Raw genomic sequence first — 22162 nt, 5'->3', positions numbered from 1 at the left:
TTGCTCTGGTTTTGGGTGGCAACCAAAATACTTTGAGATGCAAGAGTTAGGGTTTTTCATTGTGTGTATATTTTGCCCCCACAGCAGCAACCTTCTACCATTAATTTTTAATCTCAAAGCTGGAACTGGACTTCCGTGTCCTGGTTTATGTTCTAGAGGTCACAATGCCTCCCTCTATTCTGATTTTAAAATCTTTTTTGTGGAAACTGTTCTGGCCCTGCAGGCTGATTGGGAAGAAAGTCCATTGTGAGACTGTAAATGACGCAGGATTACATTAGAATCTGACTTCACTTTAAGTAAACATGTCTCCAGAGTATGTCATGGGTGACACTGAAAATGTAGGCTGAGTGGCAAGTACAGGAAGAACCATAAGGGTGGGTTGACAAAGTGCTGGTTTGTAAAATCTAGTTTTCTAAACCTGAGTTGTCCTACTTTAACTTCTGCTTTTTTCTTTAAAGAAAATACTTTTCACTGTAGGCAACAAAGATTGTTGTGATTACTGTTTTTTGTGTAGCACCCAGTTATTGCAGGCAAACAGATGTATATCAAAGTCAAGAATAATGATTTTAAGAAGCATCAGATCGGCATAAAGTAGTTACTTAACACCTTCCCTTCCCCTCTCACCCCAGTCCCATCCCCTCAGTAACTCCTTTTAGTGAGATCTAGAGAAAGCTGTTGGTATGAAAAGCTCTTGGTATAATTGGGAAGTTACTTTGTATGTGAAAATGGAAGAGACAGGCCTGTTTTAGGCCTGTTGAATAAGGGAATCTGGGAGGTAGAAACATACTGAAGGAGAAGCAGAAGAGCCACTGTGGAAAGACTGTGATGATAATGAATGGGGATATGTCCATATACTGTAACCCTTCTTTTGGGACCATGGTTGTTTTTAACATATGGTATCGCAAAGCATACAGTGGTATGAGAACAAGTGTTACTGACGTTGTCACTAGTTCCTCCAGTCAATTACAGCTGTCTCATTCTAATTGCCATTGCATCTCTGGTCGTAATTTTTCGTCTATTGATATTTCTTTCTTTTATAGAGTGATTGTTTCAGATTTATGTAAACCATAATTTGACAAATGCTGCTTACACAGTAGAGGAGAAATGAAACTCGTGATGCTCAGATGTCTATTCTTAGGTATTGTCAAGAGAGCCTGTGTTGGCAGCTGCAGCCATGGGAGCAATAATTATAACAATGTGTTACAAGAAGCAACAAGAAGGAAAGTTACAAACACTAATCTTTGGCATCCAGTGTGCTGTCATTACATAGCTTTGCTCTGATATTTAAACTTATATCTGTTTCACATTTATCTTTCATGTGTTGTGAACATTGTATTCATTAACACTTGAAGGAGATTAAGTTTCTAGGCGGAGAGCATCTTCAGTGTTTGTGTAACACACAGTGTAGTTAGGCACTGGGATCTCTGATTACTACCACAGTACTGTTGCTCTTAAAAATTATTATTCTGTATCTTACTGCAATGAAAATCATGTGTAGCAGTAAAAAAATATTGATTTAAAAAGCTGTATTTAATTCCAGCAACTGGATATACAATCAGCTAGCCCTGCTCTTTTAAGAAAATATATAACAGTACCTTTAAAATACTAGTTTGCAGTAAAGGCAAAGTTTGAAAATACAGCTAAAACCTGTGTGAGCATGGAACATGGAAAGTTGAAGTGCAATAAGACTTCTTGCTTGCTTATTACTTGATCATAATTTGGATAGTAAGAGACTTTATTTAAAGGCACTATGAAACTTCTTCCTGCTTGGGTGAATGAATGAGATCTTTCCAATATGACTTCAAAATCAGACTTAAAAAGACCTGTCTTAATAGAGCCCAGCAACACTGCTAAGAGAACATGACTCAATCCTGAAAAGTAACACCAATGATGCAAGAACATGTTCAACTAGTTCATGTGCTTAACTAATAACTTCTAAAACATTCAAGGTGTAGTAACTTTGTCCTTTTGGGTCATATTAGTCTGCAACCTATTACCACCAAATGCAACTTTACTTTACGTGTTGTAAGAAAGATCTGTCCTCAGAGCTGTTGGTCACGATTAATGGTTTAAGCTAGCGAATTCTGCTTTACCATTGGGAGACACTAAGAGTGGGCCAAAGGTCAGGTACTGCAACGTAGTGGATGCTTATTTATAGCAACTCACTTGCAGTGGATTCCACAAGTCCTACAGACTTCAGCTATTGCATTTAAGAAGACCAAAAAAATCTGAAAAAAGTTAGTGTGCAGTGTTTTCAGATTTTTGAAAGAAAAAAGGGTGTATTTTAAAGCCAAAATGAATTTAAAGATTCAAAATCAATAGAGAAGTTCATAGTGGGTCAGCTTATAACTGCATAATGCAAACAGACTCATTGAATGATGCTTTCTAACATTTATTGCTTTCTGTGAATACTCATGTTTCAGCAAAAGACTTGGTAAAATAGACAAGCTATATAAGATCCTGAAGGCCTTTGTACATGGCTTATTTTAGACTTTTTATGCTGGGAATAAATTTGAAGGTTATGGATTCTGATAATACCTCTTCACTGTCATGCAGTCTTCTACAGCAGAAAGTAATAGCTTGAGTACTTCCACTAATCCTCTATGTAGAAGTGTGTTCCATAAAGCCAAGGAAATGCCTTCCATTGATAGATACACAGTGTCTCACATCTTTGGAGGTCAAGCTTAATTTAAGCTCTGCCTAGAAAATAGTGTTAGGGCCATGCAAATTAAAAAGTGTAATAAGCTCTCACGGTAAAATTCTAATGCACCTTGCATTTATGTATCTGTTTACTCACTATGCTTTTTTTAATGTCAGACATCTTTGAAAATGAAGTTGTGAACGGGTTTGTCTTCAGTTAGGGCTCAAAGAGGCCATCTGAGATCATGGCTTTTTATGCTGGATGCTGTACAAACATGCACTGAGGGGCAGCCTCCTGCCTCTGCAAGTTTATAGCCCAGCTGAATAAAACAAATAAAGCATAGGAAGAGAAAGTAATGCTGTCATGTTAGTAGCTAGGGAATTCAAGACTGAGCAAGAAATCTTCAGTAGAGCAGAGAACTGAACCTGTAACACTTACATCCTGTGTCTTTAGCTACAATGTTATTTTTCCTTGTGATTGAAGTCTGCAAATTCATTTCACTCATTATCATTTGTTCACTTCAATTGTGATCTAATAGCTACTGAATGTAAGAGGAAAAAAACTCTTTGCCACAATTTGCCTTTTTGCCTCCCCTCCTTGCCCCGCTCAGGTTCATTCTCATAGAATCATAGAATGGTTTGGGTTGGAAGGGACCTTTAGAGGTCATCTAGTCCAACCCCCCTGCAATGAGCAAGGGACATCTAAAGGAGAAAATAATATAATGAAGGGAAAATGCTTCCTTTCATTTTCATGCTCTTTCTTACACAGGAGTTTGCCATGTTAATGTCTATATTTATCGAATATTTTTCTTGTCCTGTAATACCTATGCTACACACAACAGTAGCCAGATAAAGACTTGTAGAAAGCCAAAGAAGTGAGAATAGGGCTACGTGGTATGGTGGAGGCAGGGAAAATTAACTAGTGAAAATTAGGTTAATGGGAAAAAGGTTCTAAGAAGCCATGAATAGTTTGTATGCAGTCAAATATCCTTTGAAAAGCCGCTCTGTTATGACTCATAGTGGTAAATTCAATTTTGTGGTTTTTTTTTTTCTTGTTCATTGTCTTAATCTATTTTCTGTAATTTATGAAGAGGAAGAAAAGAAAATGTCTCATTTTCATTATGGACACAAACTAGTGTGAAATATTAGGTGCAAAAAACAAATCCAAGGGTTTGTGTTGTGTCTTTTATTATAAGCCAATAACAGTTAAAAACAAATTTGGGGCGAGGTACAAGGAAAGAGAGGAAGAAAATGTCTTTCAAGTTCTCTTAGAATATGGAAAAGAATCATATTTCATAGAATAACGGATCTCTGTCTGTGTTTTGTGTAACCTATGAATGAGATCAGTGATGTGCCTATTTCCCTTTTTCTGCTTTTGTGAACTGCACTCTTAAGCTTATCCATGTTCTTTGTTTCTCCTGCTTACAGTTAAATTAATTTTTATTTGATTTTCTTTTATCACAGTGCACATTTAGACTTTTTAAAATAACAAGACATTATATAAAAACTATTTTTAGAGTTAATTCAGGCTTTTGAAGTGTTTAGAAGAAAAAGTTGAGTGATTCACATAGATCTTGTTTACATAGCTAATGAAAATTTTTATTTGAAGACTTTGAACAGGAAGGTATCACCATACATTTAAGTCAATATCTATTATGCAAAGTCCGTAATGGGTTTAATTGTGTACGAATGATGTATGAATGTGTATGAGTTTGGATAGGCAATCCTCCACTGGCACATTTCAGTCTTGTTTTAAGGTACCTAATTTTGGTAACAAAAAGCAGGTAAATATGCTGACAAAATAGGAGCTGCTAGGAGCTCTGGGTAAGCAGTCTCGTAGGCAGTCCGTGACACGTCTGCTACGCTATCTTTTATAATCCACCTGTGTAGAGATGTCAAATTAAGAGTTGCACAGACAACTTTGCCTTCTGCAGCATTTAAGAAATGTTTAAGTTTTACAGACTTGTGAAGTTACAGTTTCAGAGTAATTTTTGAAGTAACTGTATTGAGAAACCCTCCTAGAAGGACCTTTAGAGTCCCCTATCATAATCCTATCTGTGATGGTTTCATTAGAATTTATGCTATCTGATGTAAAAAGTTCAGCTACAGCATTGATGGCCAGTCCTCTGAGGAAGAAGGTGGGACAATTTTCTCCTACCCTCCAGTGCCTTGTATTTTTATGTTCTTCTCATGACTCCATCCAGTGTATTTCTTGCCATGACCCGGGCACTTGGGGTGGAGGCTGCTTTCAGACGTCTATAAAGGGGCTACCAGTTGTTTCCCGAGTTTGCAGTCTGGCTTTTCACACCCTGTGGGAGTTGCTTCATCCTTTTAATATGCTTTCTTTTTTATGGTGCCTCTTTAGACCAAGCAAGTTAACATGACTCAAAGAGGCCATTCTGGCTAGAGTTTTGGCACTGGTTCTCTGTCAGGGAGATCCATCTATTATATTCATCAGCCTTGAAACAGAAGATTCTAAATGTCAACTTTTCAATCATGAGTAAAGCAGAGGTGATGCTCAGTGGATGAAGTGCTTTCTAAAGTTTGAGATCACATGTGTTTTGTTTTAAATGTTGCCATGTCTTGGCTTTGAGCCCTTAGGAATCCAACAGACCAATTATGTACAAGAAAGCACACTGTTGTAAAATCTGTCTTTAAATACATAACTGAGTCATAATCCAGCCTTCAGTATTTAAATCTAGTTGTGGTTCATGTAAGCACAGTTGTGACTTGAACCACACAACCGTGGAGATCCAACTAATGAAAAACATGTCTAGTCAAATCCTGTCAAAAGTGACACAAAAATTAAAGAGGAAGAGAGTGTGATAAAGTTGTGAAACCTTTTCCACAGGAATAGTGTGCTCTGTCTGTCACTGTTATTCATTTTCATGTCTTTCATTGTTCATTTAAAGCATTCTACAAAGGAAATTGATAGAATTGTTACTGTTCAGCAGAAAAACTGAAGAACAGTAACACAGGGTGTGTATTACTTGAGAAAGCCCAGACCAGCAGAACAAATAAATACTTTTTCTTTCTTTGTGCTCTTTGTACCAGTTAATATGCCTTCCAATAGGTATAATTTCACCAACAGTTACAATAATAGTAATTGCATCGTCTAATTCTTTTAGAAGTAAAACATTGAGGATAGAGTTGCTAATGGTAGATACACAACACGCCACAAGAAGCATTTAGTAAAGTGTTTCTTGCACAATGTAAATACTCAGTTTCAACTCCAGTCTACCCTCAGATTGATAATGCACTAATTCAAGGTGAAATAGAACTGATTTACAGCAACAAGAAAGTGGAATGGTTGGCAGGTGTAATGCACAGAGTAGAGATTCAAAGTAGCAAAAAATGTCTGCTTAAGCTATCTGTAAAATAGAACTAAACAGTTCCTGTGTACTTTTGGAAATATTTATGTACAATAACAGATGTCATATGCAAGGTCATAATTGAAACCATGTTTCAATGAATGTGCTGAACATGCCTAAATGCTTTTCCTAAATAAAAGGACAGTGAATCAAATCAGAGATAGTTCAAACAGAAAATTGAATAAGTAATAAATGGATACATATGAACAAAGGAAATCTACACTATGCAGATTCAGAAAGTGATGGAGTATTTGCATGGAGAAAGGAATTAAAAGAAAACAAATCCTCCAACTCCTGCTCCAAGGAAAGGAAATTGTTCAGGAAACAAAATTTTATTTCTGCTGTCCTATGACTAGAATGTGTTCTTCATGAGATACAAGTGAGACATTAAGTTAAGAAACAGCTGGTTTACATCTGACTTCAAAGAAAGGAATGCTCACATATTTCTGACAGATTGGCATTGACCATCTTGCCAAGAAACAAATCAAGAATCTTGAAGAAACAGCGTTCAAGAAGCAGCATTTCTGAAGATATATCTTTCTTCTCAATGCAGCCTGTATTACTCATGAATAATTTCATACTTCATGAGTTATTTTGTTAGTTTGTGTAACTGTTACTTATAAGGCAGAAAAAATGTGGTAATGAGAAGCTTACACTTCGCATTGTCCCTCAAAACTCAGATCTTGAAGTCAACGTGTCATACTCATCACCTTAGGAGCCATTACTCTTGGTCCCAAGCAGAGACAGTTTAAAGGTGACAAATACGAAGTTTGGTTTTCAATGGAGTGCTAAGGAAAGTATAGCTAATGACGTGGCATTGGCCAACTATATTTAAAGTTGGTTAACATGGTTTCCTAGAGGACCCTTTCTCCAGATGCATATAATTTTTGTGTGTGTGTGTGAAAGCACCATTTAAAATTTTTTATGTCTAATATCTGTTATGGGCAAAAAACAGAAAAAAAAAAAAAGGGTTGCTTATGAAAAAGCATTCCTGTGATCACCAAGAGTACCTAGTATCTCCAAGTTTTTGAGCAATGGAACTTGAAATTTGGCAGGAGGTTGCTCTAATAAGTGGTAAACTCTTTATCGTGGCTGTTGGAAGCTAGGAATATAAGGGAGGTAGAAATGAAAATTGTTTACTTTAGGGGAACTTTAGGTTTATAAGGTTTATGTACCTATGGATCCTACCGAAGTTAATCCCCAAATTCTGGGTTCCACATCTCTGAAAAATCATAGAATCTCTGAAAGCTTCTCTGTCCGTGTCATGGCTCAGCTAGTGTGGGTGGGCCTAAGACTGACTCTCCCTGTCTCTGGCCCTCCCAGTAGCTAGGGGTGGCACTGGAGCTAGGTACAGGTCCGTTCAGAAAAGGGCCTGAAATTAAGTCTCTGATGCCAAACTCTTTTACACTAATGTACCAGTAGATGGCAGATGCAGTGTAGGGGAAGGACAAACCAGGGACAAAATATAGGGAAAGCAGGACAGAAAATTAGATGCTGGAGAGAATTTCCCTCCCCTTCAGAGAACTGTCCTTTCCCTGCGCACAACTAGAGGCTGTTTGCAGTTACTGGTATGTATAATTTTTAAAGAAGTCAATGTACAGAAGGAAGGGATTTCTTAAGAAATTAATTAAAAAATCAAAAGCTAGAAAAGTGATATAGAGATATGGGCAATGGCATCCTACATTGGCCAGAATGATGTTTGTGGTCCAGTGGGTGTGAAGCCAGTATTTGCCATAGCAGGCAGCATCAGACTTGTACACAGTGTTTCACCCTCTCCACTGATTTAATGTACTGACCACAAAAACTTTTCCAAATCACAAAACAATCTTCTTTCAAAGTGTACATGTTTGGGGGGGATTATGGATAGACCAGAGGTAAAAGGTTATCAACCAGAGAACATTTTTGAGAACAATCTGGGCATGGGAATGTCCCTTTGAAAACATATTTCACAGTGCTACTCAGAGGAGTTAAAGGAAGGGAAGGAGGCAGAAAAGAAAATCGGGAGGACTGGTTATTTTATGAATGCATATTTTACTGATTGATTGCCTCCAGCTCTGTTGTCATAATGATTTGCTGTGTGTATTACCTATTATAAGCCATGGTTTCTGGTTTCTAAGTTGGTATGTTAAGTAGGGATCACAGGCCATCTTCCTACACATGCAATATATTATTACTTATAAATAAGTACTCACCATTAAAGTAATTGAAATAATTGTTTACAAGAAATCATAAAATGAACATGAGTTTTTGTTAATGTTTATTTGGCAATTTAATATATCTGCTAGAAAAACACACTTTGTTTTTACAAACTGAGATTTATTTCATCTAATAAATTGCAGTAATTGTAGGGCAGGAGCTTTCAGTAAAACATCGTATTTTCACAGACATTGCGCAAGTATTAACACTGATAGTTTCCTATCAGACTTGTGCCTCTGGACTCACAACCAGAAATGTATAGATGAGGGAACATTTGATCTTACTATAGCAAAACTCCTCTAGTAGATATGAGTATACCATCTTGTGCAGAAGTTAATAAAGGAAAGGGTTTTGGGTTGAACAGTGATTAAATGACTCTCCAAGAATTCATAAGCTTTTCAGCTCATGTTTAGCTTGTTTTAGTGCGCAGCTTATTAACAAATAACTTTTAAACCATCTGCACTTAAAAACTGATGAGAGTTCAGTTAGTGAAACCTTTCATAAGTTTGTCTCTCCTATGAGAGGTTATTGTTACCCTGCAGGAGACCATAGTGGTAAGTGCCAGGCTTACCACTCACAGGCTGAGCAGGACAGGCAAATTAGAATAACAGCATCATGCAGGTGGGAAGGGACTTCTGGAGCTCTTCTAGCCCACCCCCTTGCTCAGATCAGGGCCAACTTTAAAGATGGACAAGATTGCTCAGGGCCATTTCCTGAGTGTTTTGAGTATCTCTAAGGATGGAGGTTCCACAATGTCTCTGGAGAATGTGTTGCAGACCACTGTTTCATGGTAGATTTTAAGTAAATATAATTCAGTAGCGCTGCTGAATTAATCAGTCTTATCCTGTTTCCCTGCTTGTTATGCCCCAGCTCAGCAGTGCCTTTTCCATATCCTGGCAGGAGTATTGGTTCAGCTCCATGACATATGGGATCAGGAATCTGATCTGAATTAAACTGGGAGTGACTGATCATTGTGTAACAGCATCAAGTGTCATGCTGGCACAAAGCGGGAGGGAGGAGAGGTGGGGAGAGGTTCAGAAGCCAGGCTGGGGATGGGTAGGACAGCTTCTTTCTTTTGATGATGTCTGCTCCTGCCAGCTTGAAGTGTTTCTGAAACAACTTTAATGTGAGGAAGCAGCATGATAATGGATCACAGTTAATTTCTACTCCACAGAGAGGAGCCTAGAGTGTAAATGAATGATAGGCGTGTCTGTGATTCTTTAGGATTCCTGACAAGGTGCAGCTCAAAAAGTTTTAACTTAGGCTGATCTTGAGGTCTTCCATTTGACAGTGCTCTGAAGAGCACAGGGAAGCATGAGTTCTGGAAAGCTACATGAAATTAAGGGTAGCTATCACAGTGATCTGTGGAAATGGGAGGCTGCCCTTTAGACACAATGTTGTTTTGGGTGCCTTTATTATCCTTGTCATACAAATAGTTAGAGCAGCCTTGCAGTGTATGATTTACTCACTGTTACTGAAGAATTTCTGTAGCAATGCTACAGTTGAAATAGCTTTGTGCGACTCAGAGGACTTCCATTTCACTGTGACAGCTTGTCTTTGCCAAGTGTGAATTTTGTTTGCCAACATGAAAAGATCTTGTAACCTGGATTCTCAGGCATAGTAGGAGCTTATTTTTTGCAGGAGACATTTCTACAGAGTAAACTAAATCAACAGTGTGCTCAGCATTTGCATTATAAATATCAGGCAAGAATTTTCAGAACTTCATTTAGGAGTTTTGGCAGATGATAAAAGATTGTAAAAATAGCTCATAGTTGTAGAAAAATTGATAACAATATTTATTTAAAGTGATTCCTGGCTCAACTATAGCTCTAATGAATTAATTTACTACATCTCTCCCATTTTCACTGTCATGTTTGAATGAAGTGATGGGATCGGTAGGAGAAATCTGGAAGGGCTGGACACTTTAGTCAGGACAGATCCTCTCAGCTGATTATGGTTGTCATACAAAACACATGATATAATTTTGCTAGCTTTTTTGTGGTAATAATTCCAATGCTATATGACAAAATTTATGTAGCACTTTGCGAAGTGTGGTAGAACAGAGAAAGTGCTCCTGCTGTACAGGGTATACATTAGGTGTTTGTTATTGTTATGGTATGGTATGGTATATGTCTCAGCTGTGACATATGGTGCTGTCATATCCAGAAAGTGACTGAAGGGTCAGAGTGGATTTCTGAATTTCTCTTTGTTGCTGATTCCAGATAGAAATTAGTCCCTATTTTGGTCAAAATAATTTATCTGGCTTTTGTCTACAAAATAAATTATTACACTGACTAAAAATTCTAACCTGCATTGTAGAGACTGTATGTGTCCATCCTTATGGATATCAGCTGAGTTTGGCCACATTGTCTGAAGGGTGTTGCTAGGCCTGAAAGAGTTGTTAAATTCAGCAGCAGCTGCTGTGTCCTTTATTATTTTCTGGGTGTATAAGAGGAGTCTTTTTAATCTGATGGTATCTTTGGATTTGTTCCCAGTTCCGCTTTCACTGGAATCAGGAATTTATATTTCCTTCCTCTGTCTGAACAGCCTTCAGAGTTCTGTGTGAGCTCTTCGTTAAGTATGGTACTCCTGAGTGTCAGTGGTCTGTTTTAAGACTTCTACAAGTGTAACTCGTTCGCTGTCTCTTTTCTGTTGCCACCAGATATGGCAACTATTAAGGAATAGTTAACTGGACCTGTAGTTTTTAGAGGAAAAAATATAAGGCATCTGTATGGACCCACAGAACAGATTCCAGTCCAGTTTTTTTACCTTATTTGGTTCTGAGTCTTTTGTGTTCTCACAGCCTATAAACAGATTGCATGCTCTTCAATGCTGCAGGCAATTCATTCAGTATCTCCATCTTTTTCATTCTCACTGTATAAACCGGGTTTTTTTCAATTTCTTGAAAAGGGCGTTCCTCTTGTGGCTCATCTGCAATTGCTAACCTTGTGACACAGATCAAACTTTCTGCACTAACTGTAGATCATTATACTCGGTCCCTGCAGGGCAGATGAGTGGGCATCTACCAGCAAATCAGCCAATTAATAGTAGGCCTTAATGCTGTGTAAACAGATGGAGCCGTTCTTCAGTCTCCCACCTCAGGGGAACTGAGCTGCTGCCGCCTTTTGCCAGGATCACCTCTGAGGCCCTTTTTTTTCTCCTTTAATATGTTAGGTGTTTCTCAGACTGTGGGTCCTGTGTAGTCCTTTTACACGTTAATTATGCATCTTTGTGCTTATACACAGGAACGTGCTTCAAGAAAACAATACATGCATTTGAGCTAAAAGTAATGTGGGAAGTCAGAAACATATGTACAGCTATCTCTGCATTCAGTTCTACAAAGTGTTGCATGGAGTTGAGGCGCCTTCCCTAAATGTTGCTATATGGATTCAATATGATTTTGTCAAGAGAAATAACCACAAAAATATAAAATTTTCTTGCTTTCTTTTCAGATTTTATGGTTTAAAGAAGCAAATTTCAGATTTAAACCCATCTCTGGAGACAAAATAGAAAAGAAAACGCAATCTTTCCTAATAACTTGCAAGATAAAGATGAAAACTGAACAATGAAAGACAAGAATACATTATTTCCTTGATTATGTGAAATTGAAACCTTAAACAGCCCATTTATTTACAAATCCACAAATCAAAAAAGTAGGATTGAGATCTTTATAAGTTTGCTTTGTGTAGCTTTATTCAGTGGCTCTGAATATGCTCTCTGCCTGTTAGAGTACTGTGAGAGGGTACAGAGAAAGATTTCACAAGAGTTATCACTCTAAAAGACTGTAACGCTGGGTGTGGGTGTTTGCTCTACTGTAGAAACTTCCTTCTGTGACACACACATAGATAGATAGATAGATATGCTGTGTAAGTCTTTATCATTAGAAAATCCGGAAAAGTATTAATGAGAATTAGAACTAACAATGGCTGGTGTGTCAGCCCGTCACTTTGATTTGTTTGATTTCAGGACTGTAGGAACACGAAGGATAGTCAAAGTGTTCTTCCCATAATTTTTGCATGTTTCCTGGGTTTTTCAGTTTGTCCCTGTCCCCCTCTCCCCACCCCAGCAGTCTCTCGCAATTGTATTACCAGTTCCTTTGTTTTGCCTCAGACCTTAGGTCTGTCATCATTCTTAGCCTGCGGGCCTGTGAATGATACAGTGCAGTGCTCTGTAGCAAGGCTGTAGTATGATTAATATTTCCTCTGGTAGCAATGCCAGTTTAAACTTTTCCTTAAACAGATTTGGCTGAAAAAATTGTCCAACCAAATACCCTGCAGTTGTTTTTAACTTGGCTCAATACCTGAAAAGAGCTTACTGTGTGGCCACAGAAATAGTTATCCTGGAACAACTGAAGGGATGGAGTTGGAGAAAGAACAGTAATGAGGACCAGCCATAGCTGAAAATGTTCATCCGTCTGCCTTCAGTCAGGTCATCTACTGAACCGCAAATGTGACCTTTAGCCAGAACAGGTGCAGTCGACAGTTGTGTGTTCTAAGACTGGTCTTCGTGCTGTATTTTCAACTCCGTTGTACCAACTTCGTTTATAACCTTTTGCAAGTCATCTACCCTCTATTGTTTTAATGTAATGCAATAATGAATTTCTCACTAGGGCATGGCTGTGGCAGTACTTTTACAGTGGAGATGCTAATGTGAAGACACAAAGAAGTGCCACAGAAAATAATGAGCATTAGATATATTGTAGAATTTACCAGGTTGCATGGAGAGTCCCTGCAGGATGGTTAGTTGTATATTTTATTTAATGCTTTTGTCAGGTTTAGCAATTTCTACCGCTCCCTCTCCTGACAGCTTATTCCTGCTTTGCCTCTACCCCTTTGGAAGGGCCAATTCAGTTGTCAGATGAGAAAAAAAGAATACTTTTTTTTTTGTCACATTATTTTTCAGCTGAATCAATTACTTGACCTGGCTTACTATACAGCCTACTAACAGCTGTTATTACAAAATGGAAAGCAGCACAGAAGCAGATATAGACATTTGGGAACAAGAGCTGCATATAGAGCCATGCCCTCAGTGGCTGCTGGGTTTGAGAGCCAGACCCTTGAGCTACCTTGAACAATTGTTCCTTAGAAAATCTGTTAAATTCTGGAGCAAGACGACAATAGCTGCCTAAAAGATCTTCCCTCTCCTTACTGCTTCTTGTAGCATACTACTTTGATAATTTCCAGTACTCAAAATAACCACTTAAGTGACTTGCAGAGCCTGCTGATGAGCCCTGTGCATGGTAATGTGATTGCAAAGAAGAGAAGTCAGTATTACAGAAGGAGTAATTTCTGAAAAGAATTAATCTAAAAATGTAAAGCGTCTTTAAGTGAGTGATAAGGACTAGATCCATGTAGGATTATAATCAGGCAATTTGAATTCCAATTTAAGTGGATTCTAGGTGATTGGCATGAAGAGGAAGTCAGATCATCTTCTCTCAGGCAGTGTGTAGCCTGTTTGGAAGCTTAAAATCAGTTCACATCATAGTTTTAGAGCATATATTGTATTGTATATATCTGCTTCAATGAATATTTGCTATAAAACTCTTGCGATATCTAGATCCTCTGAAGAAATGAAAAACCCTTATTTATTCTTTTTACCCTTAATATACTTTTAAATCAACTATAAAGAACATTTTTATTTTGGTGCCATACGATTCTTAATGTTGATATCTCTATGCAGCGGAAATAACTGAAGTATGAACTTTTAAGTGTGGGGAAACCAACCATGGAGTTAAAAATATGTCACATATCTGTTCCTTCATCAAACTCTGTCTTCAGCAAGAGTTTTTTCCATGAATATCCTGAAGAGCAGAATTGCATATAATTGCATAACTAATATGTTATGACCTACTTCTGTGCCTGCCACTGGCGCCAAATAAATTATGGTAAGATTGCCACAGGCCTGCCAGTTTATTTTTAAAATGATTGGTCTCTAAGTAGCTGTAAATAAGACTAATCAAGATGGAGATTTTTAATCATCTTTTCATCCTTCAGTAGATTAAGCAGTATGTCCATACTGAACTTGATAATTATCCAGAAATATTTAATTTATGGAGCACACATGACTGAACATTGAAACTGGGCCAAATATTGCAGTAATTGCTGGATAATCCTATGTTTTCTAGTTTGTCAGGGTTTCTCTAGAGACTGCAAATTCTGCTTGGCTTATTTAATCACTATGCAGTTGTCTTTTAGAAGCCTACTAATTTCTGAATTATTATTGTGCTGTGTATATATCCAAACATTTACACTGCACTGTAATATTCAAACAGTGATTGTATAAGCTAAACAAATGAGGTGAACTTCATATGTTTCTCATTTTTTCATATACATGTAAATAATTTAATATGCATATGAATCTTCTGAAAAAAATTACTCATCTAACGTTTTTAGAAACTTTTCAACTATTATGTGTAAAAATAACTGTGCATAGTTATATTTTAATATAACTTTTTACTATTCTTTCTAAAATTTTCACTGAAATGAATGATCAGTATGTTGGAAGACCTTTGGAAACAATGAACTGTATATTGAGCTTTGCTATAATTACATTTGAAGAAATTAGCATACTTATACTACTGTTACCTGATGGCTATGTCAGGCTATAACTGCAGTGTGGTGCTTTGGAAGCTAACGATTTAGGTGTGGGTTGAGGAGAACAGAGATCATATTTAATACTTCACACCTGTATAAAACTTCATCTGAGAGTCCTGAAGAACTGTTTGTGCAGGTTTTTTCAAATAGTCACATCTGTACAAATCATAAGAGCAGTATAAATTCAGTTAGCTGTAGTAAACTCAAGTAGATCTCAGTCACAGAGTTGTTAAATTCAGGTAATGCCCTTACTATCACTTCTTTGGGAAGGAAAAAGTCAGCAGAATATACTGCCTTCAAATTACTATTTGTGATCATCAGGTATGCTGCGTTGGACCAGTGGGAACCATATACAGTTAATGAGGTAGAATCACTGCTTACTTTTCTTTTCGCTGTAATGTAATTTTGTAGTGTATTGTGTGTTTTTGTAAAAAATAAACAAAAAGTTAACTCTAAGCATATCAGTCTGAATAAATGAAATGGCTAGCATTCACAAATAGATCAAATCAATACTCCATTTTAGTTATGTGGCATCTTATTTCTTACAGATATTTTGGAACTCAAGCGCCTTCCAAAGTAAAGTAGAGGCATTTCTTTTGGCATTTTCTGTATTAAGGAGCCTCTGTTAAACCAGTGGGTCTGCTCATGTGAATACCTCTGCCCACATGTGATTATGCTAATATAACTTTTTAGTAGTAGTAAATTAGTTAGAAATTAAAAGTTAAAAAATGTCTAAAATGCCAAATGAAAGTGACTGGAAACTTCATTTAGGGAGCTTCTCAGGCTCCAGTCAGGAGGCAGGGATGTCTACTGCAGAGCTGTTGCTGTGCCGTTTCTCTTCACATCGAATAGGTTCTGTGAAAAACGAGAGGAGTGGTTTAGAACATCTTTATCTGAAGAGCCATAGTAAACTTTTAATTTGCCAGTACAATGTGCAGGACTAATAAGTGGCAGCTCTTCGTGTCATCAGAGGCACCACTGGTCCTTGGTTTTGTACACAGCCAGATATGTGCTTTATGGTGCTGAAATTTTCTGCCTTTCAACACATCGCAGTCTGGTGGTGAAAGGTACTATTTTAGAATATATCTGCTTCTTTCCAGGCAATAAGTAAGCTGCCAACTAGGAAGCTGCAAGAGACAATTTTAAGAGATGAAGGTCCTTGGCTTGTTTCCAAGATAACTTCAATGCTGCAGCATGTGAAGTGTGTTTTGTAAAAGTCCTTAGCATTACCTGGAGAATATATCTCTAAAGATGCCTGTTTTGAAGCAGTGGTTCCAACTAGAGTATGTAACGAGCTCAGTAACAACATTGGCAGCACATTCCTCCTGTTAGATACTAAGCAGAGAAAGGCAACTACTGACTTCAGAATACTTACGCAAGTGAGTATTTTGTTTTACATCAATTTCTTCATGTTACCATGAAGTTACCAGGAAGTTCTGGCAGTTTTTTATTCCTTGCTTGTGGGGTATGCTGCCCTATCATGCCGTTGCTAATAGTACTGTGCTTTTATCTCTAACTGTAAAATGAAACACTAAGTAAGGGAACTCTTGGGTACTGTGGACTTTTTCAATTCAGGCCACTTGTTCCTGAACACAGAGTTCTAGCCACGTTTTTGGGGTGGGCAGGTACAACCAAGAGTCAGACACAAAGAGAAAGACGGTAGGATCTAAGTGGGGTACTAGGAAAAAGATCTTTTCTATGGCATTATGAATGGTTACAAATGAAGCAAAACTGCATTTGCGAAAGACCAAAAGGTTCTGCAGTAATTTAGATATAAACTGCAAAAAGTTGCCTTGAAAATTTAGTCGGTGTAGGGATCCAGGAGAAAACATGTTAGATGTGGTATGTGGGATCTAAATGTGGCCTCAATGTGAAGACACAGAATGAAGTGCAGGCTGACAATGATCCCAAAGATGCAAACCTGAGTAACAGATTGACTTATTTCTCAAAATAGTGTTTTGTTCCCTCTCAAACAGTGAGGAGACTGTGTATCCTTACTGTAAAGAGTATGGTAAGGATTCAGAGTCATGCATTTATATTTTTGCAATAAATTAGCTATTTCCAATATGACAACTTTAGTTAATAACTAGACTTACTATAATCTACTTTAAGTAAAATGGTATTTAGAAGTGTCTGTGCATGTGTTTGTGTGTTTGTGTTTTTTATATGTATTTATTTCTGAAACTTGAAACAAAATATCAGAATACTGAATCTTGGCTAGGAAATGTATTTTCTCTTGGGTTGCTACTTCTGTAATAGTTCTTCAAGTTGTTTCCAAATTCCAGTAACATCAAGAATTTGAAGTTTGCTCATCATCATGAAAAATTTCAGTATATTCTGTTCAGCTTGCTTATTGTATGTTAGTTTGTGATATTTCTTTCAGTTTTTGTTCTCATTTTCTATGTGAATTTCCCTCAACAGACCAAGTTTAAATAGCTCAAACAGTAAATAATGTCATTTTACTGAAACTGTTCATTGTTATCATGATATTCCTTGTCTCTTCAGAGGAGCAGAAGTACATTGATTATGTATTCAGGGCTTTATCTAGTTATGCCTTGGAAACATGCAAGGATGGAGACCACACAACCTCTCTGGATAACCTGTTTCGCTCCCTAATTTCATGCTGAAAAAGTTCTTTTTATCCTCTGAATATGTCTTGTTTCAGCTTATGCCTGTTGCCTCCCATCCTCCCACCATACACCACTGTGAATGGCTAGACTCCATAGGCTCTGTAACCTCCCCATGGGTCCTGAAGGGTGTAGTGGTTGATGTTACCCCCAAGCTGTCTCTTACTCCGGCTGAAGCAGCCCAGTTCCCTCAGCCTTTGCTGCAGGTGATCATTCCAGCCTCTGACCAGCTTGGTGGCCGTGGATTTGCTGCTGTTCATCAGTGTCTTTCCTATATTGGAGCAGCCAAAACTGGACACAGTATTCACATACAGTCCAGCAAGTGCTGAGCAGAAGAGGCCAGTCCTTTCCCATTATATACTGACTGTGTGCTGTGTGATACAGGCCAGGATACTGTTGGCCTGCTTTGCTGCCAGTACACACTGCTGGCTTATGCCCAGCTTGCTGTCTACCAAGGCCCTCAGCTTGTTTTCAGCAGAGCTGCTCCCCAGTCAGTCAGCATCTAGCCTGTATCATTACAGTGGGTTCTTTCTTCCCAAGTGCAGGACTTGTCCTTGTTAAATTTCATACAGTTCCTCTTGGCCCGTTCTTCCAGCCTGTCTAGCTGAATGGTAGCTCCACCAACAAGTACATTGTTCCAACATTGTGGGAACAGTTTGGTGTCATCTGCAAACTTGACAAAAGCACACTGTCACCTCTTCCAGATCCTTGATAAAAATGTCAAACAGGACAGGTCCCAGTACTACATATCTAGTTATTTTATCGTAACAGACAATCAGGCTGGTCAGCCATGCTTTGCCCTTGATAAATCTATGTTGACTGTTCCCAGTCATCATCTTCCTGTGCCCAGAAATGTGTTCAAGGAGGACTCACTCTGTTATTTTCCTCGGGACTAAATCAGGCTGATCAGCCTGAAGTTACCCAGCTTGACCTTTTTGGCATTTTTTGAAGATGGCTGCAACATTTGCCTTTTTCCAGTTGTGAGCAGCCTTCCCTGATGTCCATGACCTTTCAGAGGTGACAGAGGTAGGCCTTGCAAGAGCACTGGAGGGTTTCCTCAGCACCCTTAGATGCAGCCTCTTGGGTCCTGTGGACATGTGTGGGTGAAGTTCTTCCAAGCATTTCTGAATGTGTCAGCTGTTTCTGTAAGAGAGCCATACTTAACAATTACACCTATTTCTAGGTCTCTGTACATGTTATTCCTTCCACTGAGAGACAGTGGACATTTTACACTTCAAGCAGTTTTCTTTCCTTTCAAAATACTGTGCCGCGTAACTTTCCAGCTTAATGTAATATTTGTTTACCTGAAATTCACTTCAATTACATCACTTCTTCTATGGAATCTTTCTGGAATTTAATGGTTGTGGTAAGAAAATCATGTATGGTAATAGTGGTGGCAGCTCATGATTGTGATAAAGGATATCATTGTTAGGTCCAAGGAACTCTCTGATTTTCTTTATTTACAGTGCTGTTGATAATCTCAGCAGATAACGCTGAAGTTACAGACAGTGAAGGCAGTGGACATTCACAACTGTATTTCTAAATTAGATAAGAAAATGAATAAAATCAAGGCATGCCTTCTCAGTCTTGGTGTTCACTGTTTAAAAAATATATATAGTATAGAATAAAAGATGTAAAATTCTTCAAAAGTGTTTAATATTACTTTTTTTCTCTTTTTAAAAAGTGTTCACTAACTGCTAGAATAATAATCGTTTGCATTTTTGTTCTCTGTCTCTTTTTTCCAGTCAAGGCCTCTTGCCCTGCTGGTCATTTTGTGAAGCAGCAAAAGAAGGCTGTGAACCAGTTCTAAGCATGGTAAATGCTTCCTGGCCAGAATTCCTGAAGTGCTCTCAGTTCCAAAACAAAACTGAAAATGACACCACAACAAGGGTATGCTTCTCACCACACCAAGAAAAAGGAAAGCACTGTATGTTTCCATTCTTAACTCTTACACTATGTTCATGTGCTCTTATTTAATAATGTATTTTTTTATGGTGTAGGAAAAGCTCTGGGATGAAATTATTGTATCTGGTTCTGTTATGTTCCTTCACACTACTGTGATAAAATCTGATTGTCAGTTGGTTGTAGTTTTGCTGTGCTTCAATTGTTTAGGCTGAGCTTTTTTTAGACATGTATTGATTTGAGGCTTTTTTGTTTTGCATCAAAAATTCTGAGCTGTTTCAAGGAAAGAAGGTAGGACAAAAGTAATATGCCCTTTAAAAATGCTTTGCTGACTTTTTCTTTGCTAAGCTCTAGAAAATATAGGATTGTTATTTGGAGCAGAAACCCAATACACAGGCCAAATTTCAAGTGTATCTCCTTTTGTAAAAATGAGCCCAGAACTGATTGAGAGGTAAACTTTTCAAAATCCTGGTTTGTATACATCCACTCATAGAATCATAAAATCATTAAGGTTGAAAAAGACCCATAAGATCATTCAGTCCAACCATTAACCTAACACTGCCAAGTCTACCACTAAACCGTGTCCCTAAGCGCCACATTTACACACCTTTTAAATACCTCCAGGGATGGTGACTCAACCACTTCTCTGGACAGCCTGTTCCAATGCTTGACAGCCCTTTTAGTCAAGAAATCTTTCCCAATTTCCAATCTAAACCTCCCCTTGTGCAGCTTGAGCCCATTTCCTCTCATCCTATCACTTGTTACTTGAGAAAAGAGACTTGACACCCGCCACACTGCAACCTCCTTTCAGGTGGTTGTAGAGAGCGATAAGGTCTCCCCTCAGCCTTCTCTTCTACAGGCTCAACAACTCCAGTTCCCTCAACATCCAGTTAATGTCTGTCTTGTAGTGAGGGGCCCAAAATAGAACACAATTTCTGAGGCATTGCCTCACCAGTGCCAAGTACAGGGGGAACAATCACTTCACTGCTGCTGCTGGCCACACTATTCCTGATACAAGCCAGGATGCTGTTGGCCTTCTTGGCCCACCTGGGCACACTGCCGGCTCATGTTCAGGTACCTGTCAACCAACACCTCCAGGTCCTTTTCTGCCAGGCAGCTCTCCAGCCATTCTCTAAATCCATCTCCTCAGAGCTGGTGCTCTGTTATCTAGATCCAAATCTAGGTGAGATCAGACCTCGGAGCAGCAAGACAAGCCTGACTCTTTTTTCTCATTGACCCCATTGCTGGAACTCTCTTGTTGACATCTGAGGCTTTACTGTTGATATGCATCATCCCATTAGCCTAAGTGACAGTGGCTAGTGGCTTGTATGCTCTGTGTGAGAGTTCTAACTTTGTTAATGACTTCTGAGTGAAAATGAACAAGAAGAAATTATACGATGAAAATCGTTTTTCAGTTATGTTTAAAAAATCTAAGAAGTTGCCCAGGCTGCTTATTGGCAGTTCTTACATCCTGCTGTATAAAACAAAAGACATTTTAAATTCATTTTTTCATGAACTATTGTGTATGATGCTTGGGTATGAATAGTTTTCATGTAGAATGATAGACTATAGAGAATATTTTGACTTTTATTTAAAAAAATGTTTTTAATGTGATCCTTCTATTACGGAAAAAGGTGAGAGTCCAAGTTCACTAAGCAGTGTCTCCTACAGAATTAAATCATGCTGTAGTTGAATATTTCTTTCTGCAGTATGAAAAAACTTACTTTTCTGAACACAGTAGAACCAAACAGCAGGGGTCAGTTCACTGTTCCAATCCCTTTTTACCTAGTGCTCAGCTCAAAGCGCTCTTCATGGTCTTCTCAGGGCTCAGTTCCTAGAAATTCCAAGAGCGTGTCCTTGGCATATGGCTGCTTATGTCTCAACTTTGTGGTTTCTTCTGGGGACTAATGCCTCCAGATTATGTGCAGTAAAACCCTCCCTGCCCGCATATGACTTGCATATAATTTGTTTTGTGTGATGATGTAATTCTCTTTTGGGCCTTTGGTTATTTCTTGTATTTTTCAATAATAAAGTCTGGCTGCTATACCTGCTTGTTTTAGCACAGTATCACCCACTCCAAAACAAAATTTTCTCTTTATTTTTGTCTGATTATGATTAAATACTCTATATCCTCCACATTTTCTGAATTGAAAATTATCACTCCTCCAAGAAAAATCCTTGCACCTCACATGCCTTTCCAGGCTCTGTTGGAGAATGTATGCTTGACTGATCTTCTAGTTAGAATCCAGAGCATTCATCCTGGGGACAATTACCAGCTTTCCTGAAAAAATGTTTATTAGTTAGAATTGGGATTATCTAGTGGATATATACTTGTTCATGTGTCAGTGTTGATACTTCTTGTTTAGGTTTTTCCTCCACAGGCATTGCAAGTTGTAGGTTACCGCTGTGGAGAAACTATTATGACATGCATTCCTGATGTGACCGCAGATGTACTGAATGTACTGGAAAATCTGAGCCATGTGCCATTATAGTAAAACCATCTGAGTGTACAAAATAAGTCACAGAGAAAAAGGTGCAGTTCTGTAGACAGGGCTGCATCGGTCAGGTTGATATCCTTTCACTCAAGTGGCAAGTGAATACCCAGTAGGTAACAAAACTGGCTACTCTGAAAATAGTTTTAGGAATCCAACTGTTGAGATTTAAGATAGATGGTTGAACTGGTTTCACAGTTCTAAGGAGTTGTGAGCGTGTAGGGGAGTGAGGGGGAAGCATTATCAATCATTCATTCTGCATGAATCCAATAATGCATTCTGGGGGAGAAATAATCTTAGAAACATTCCTGGGGGCTTGTGCTGGCTTTGGCTGGGAGAGA

At 38.2% G+C, this 22162-nt stretch overlaps 1 protein-coding gene across 2 annotated transcripts in view; it reads left to right on the top strand.

The window, feature by feature from the left end:
• Nucleotides 1–22162, top strand: part of CORIN (corin, serine peptidase) — a 164348-nt gene that overhangs the window by 60913 nt on the left and 81273 nt on the right. For both annotated transcript variants that reach the window (XM_064449377.1, XM_064449376.1), the window contains exon 5: nucleotides 19173–19354. In XM_064449377.1, coding sequence (XP_064305447.1) covers nucleotides 19173–19354 — 182 coding nt within the window. The remainder of the gene's footprint in view (nucleotides 1–19172; nucleotides 19355–22162) is intronic.

The sequence above is a fragment of the Phalacrocorax carbo genome, chromosome 4 (assembly GCF_963921805.1).
Source record: "Phalacrocorax carbo chromosome 4, bPhaCar2.1, whole genome shotgun sequence".
NCBI lineage: Eukaryota > Metazoa > Chordata > Aves > Suliformes > Phalacrocoracidae > Phalacrocorax > Phalacrocorax carbo.
Note: the sequence above shows the minus strand (reverse complement) of the source record. Positions and strands in the feature narration are given on the sequence as shown.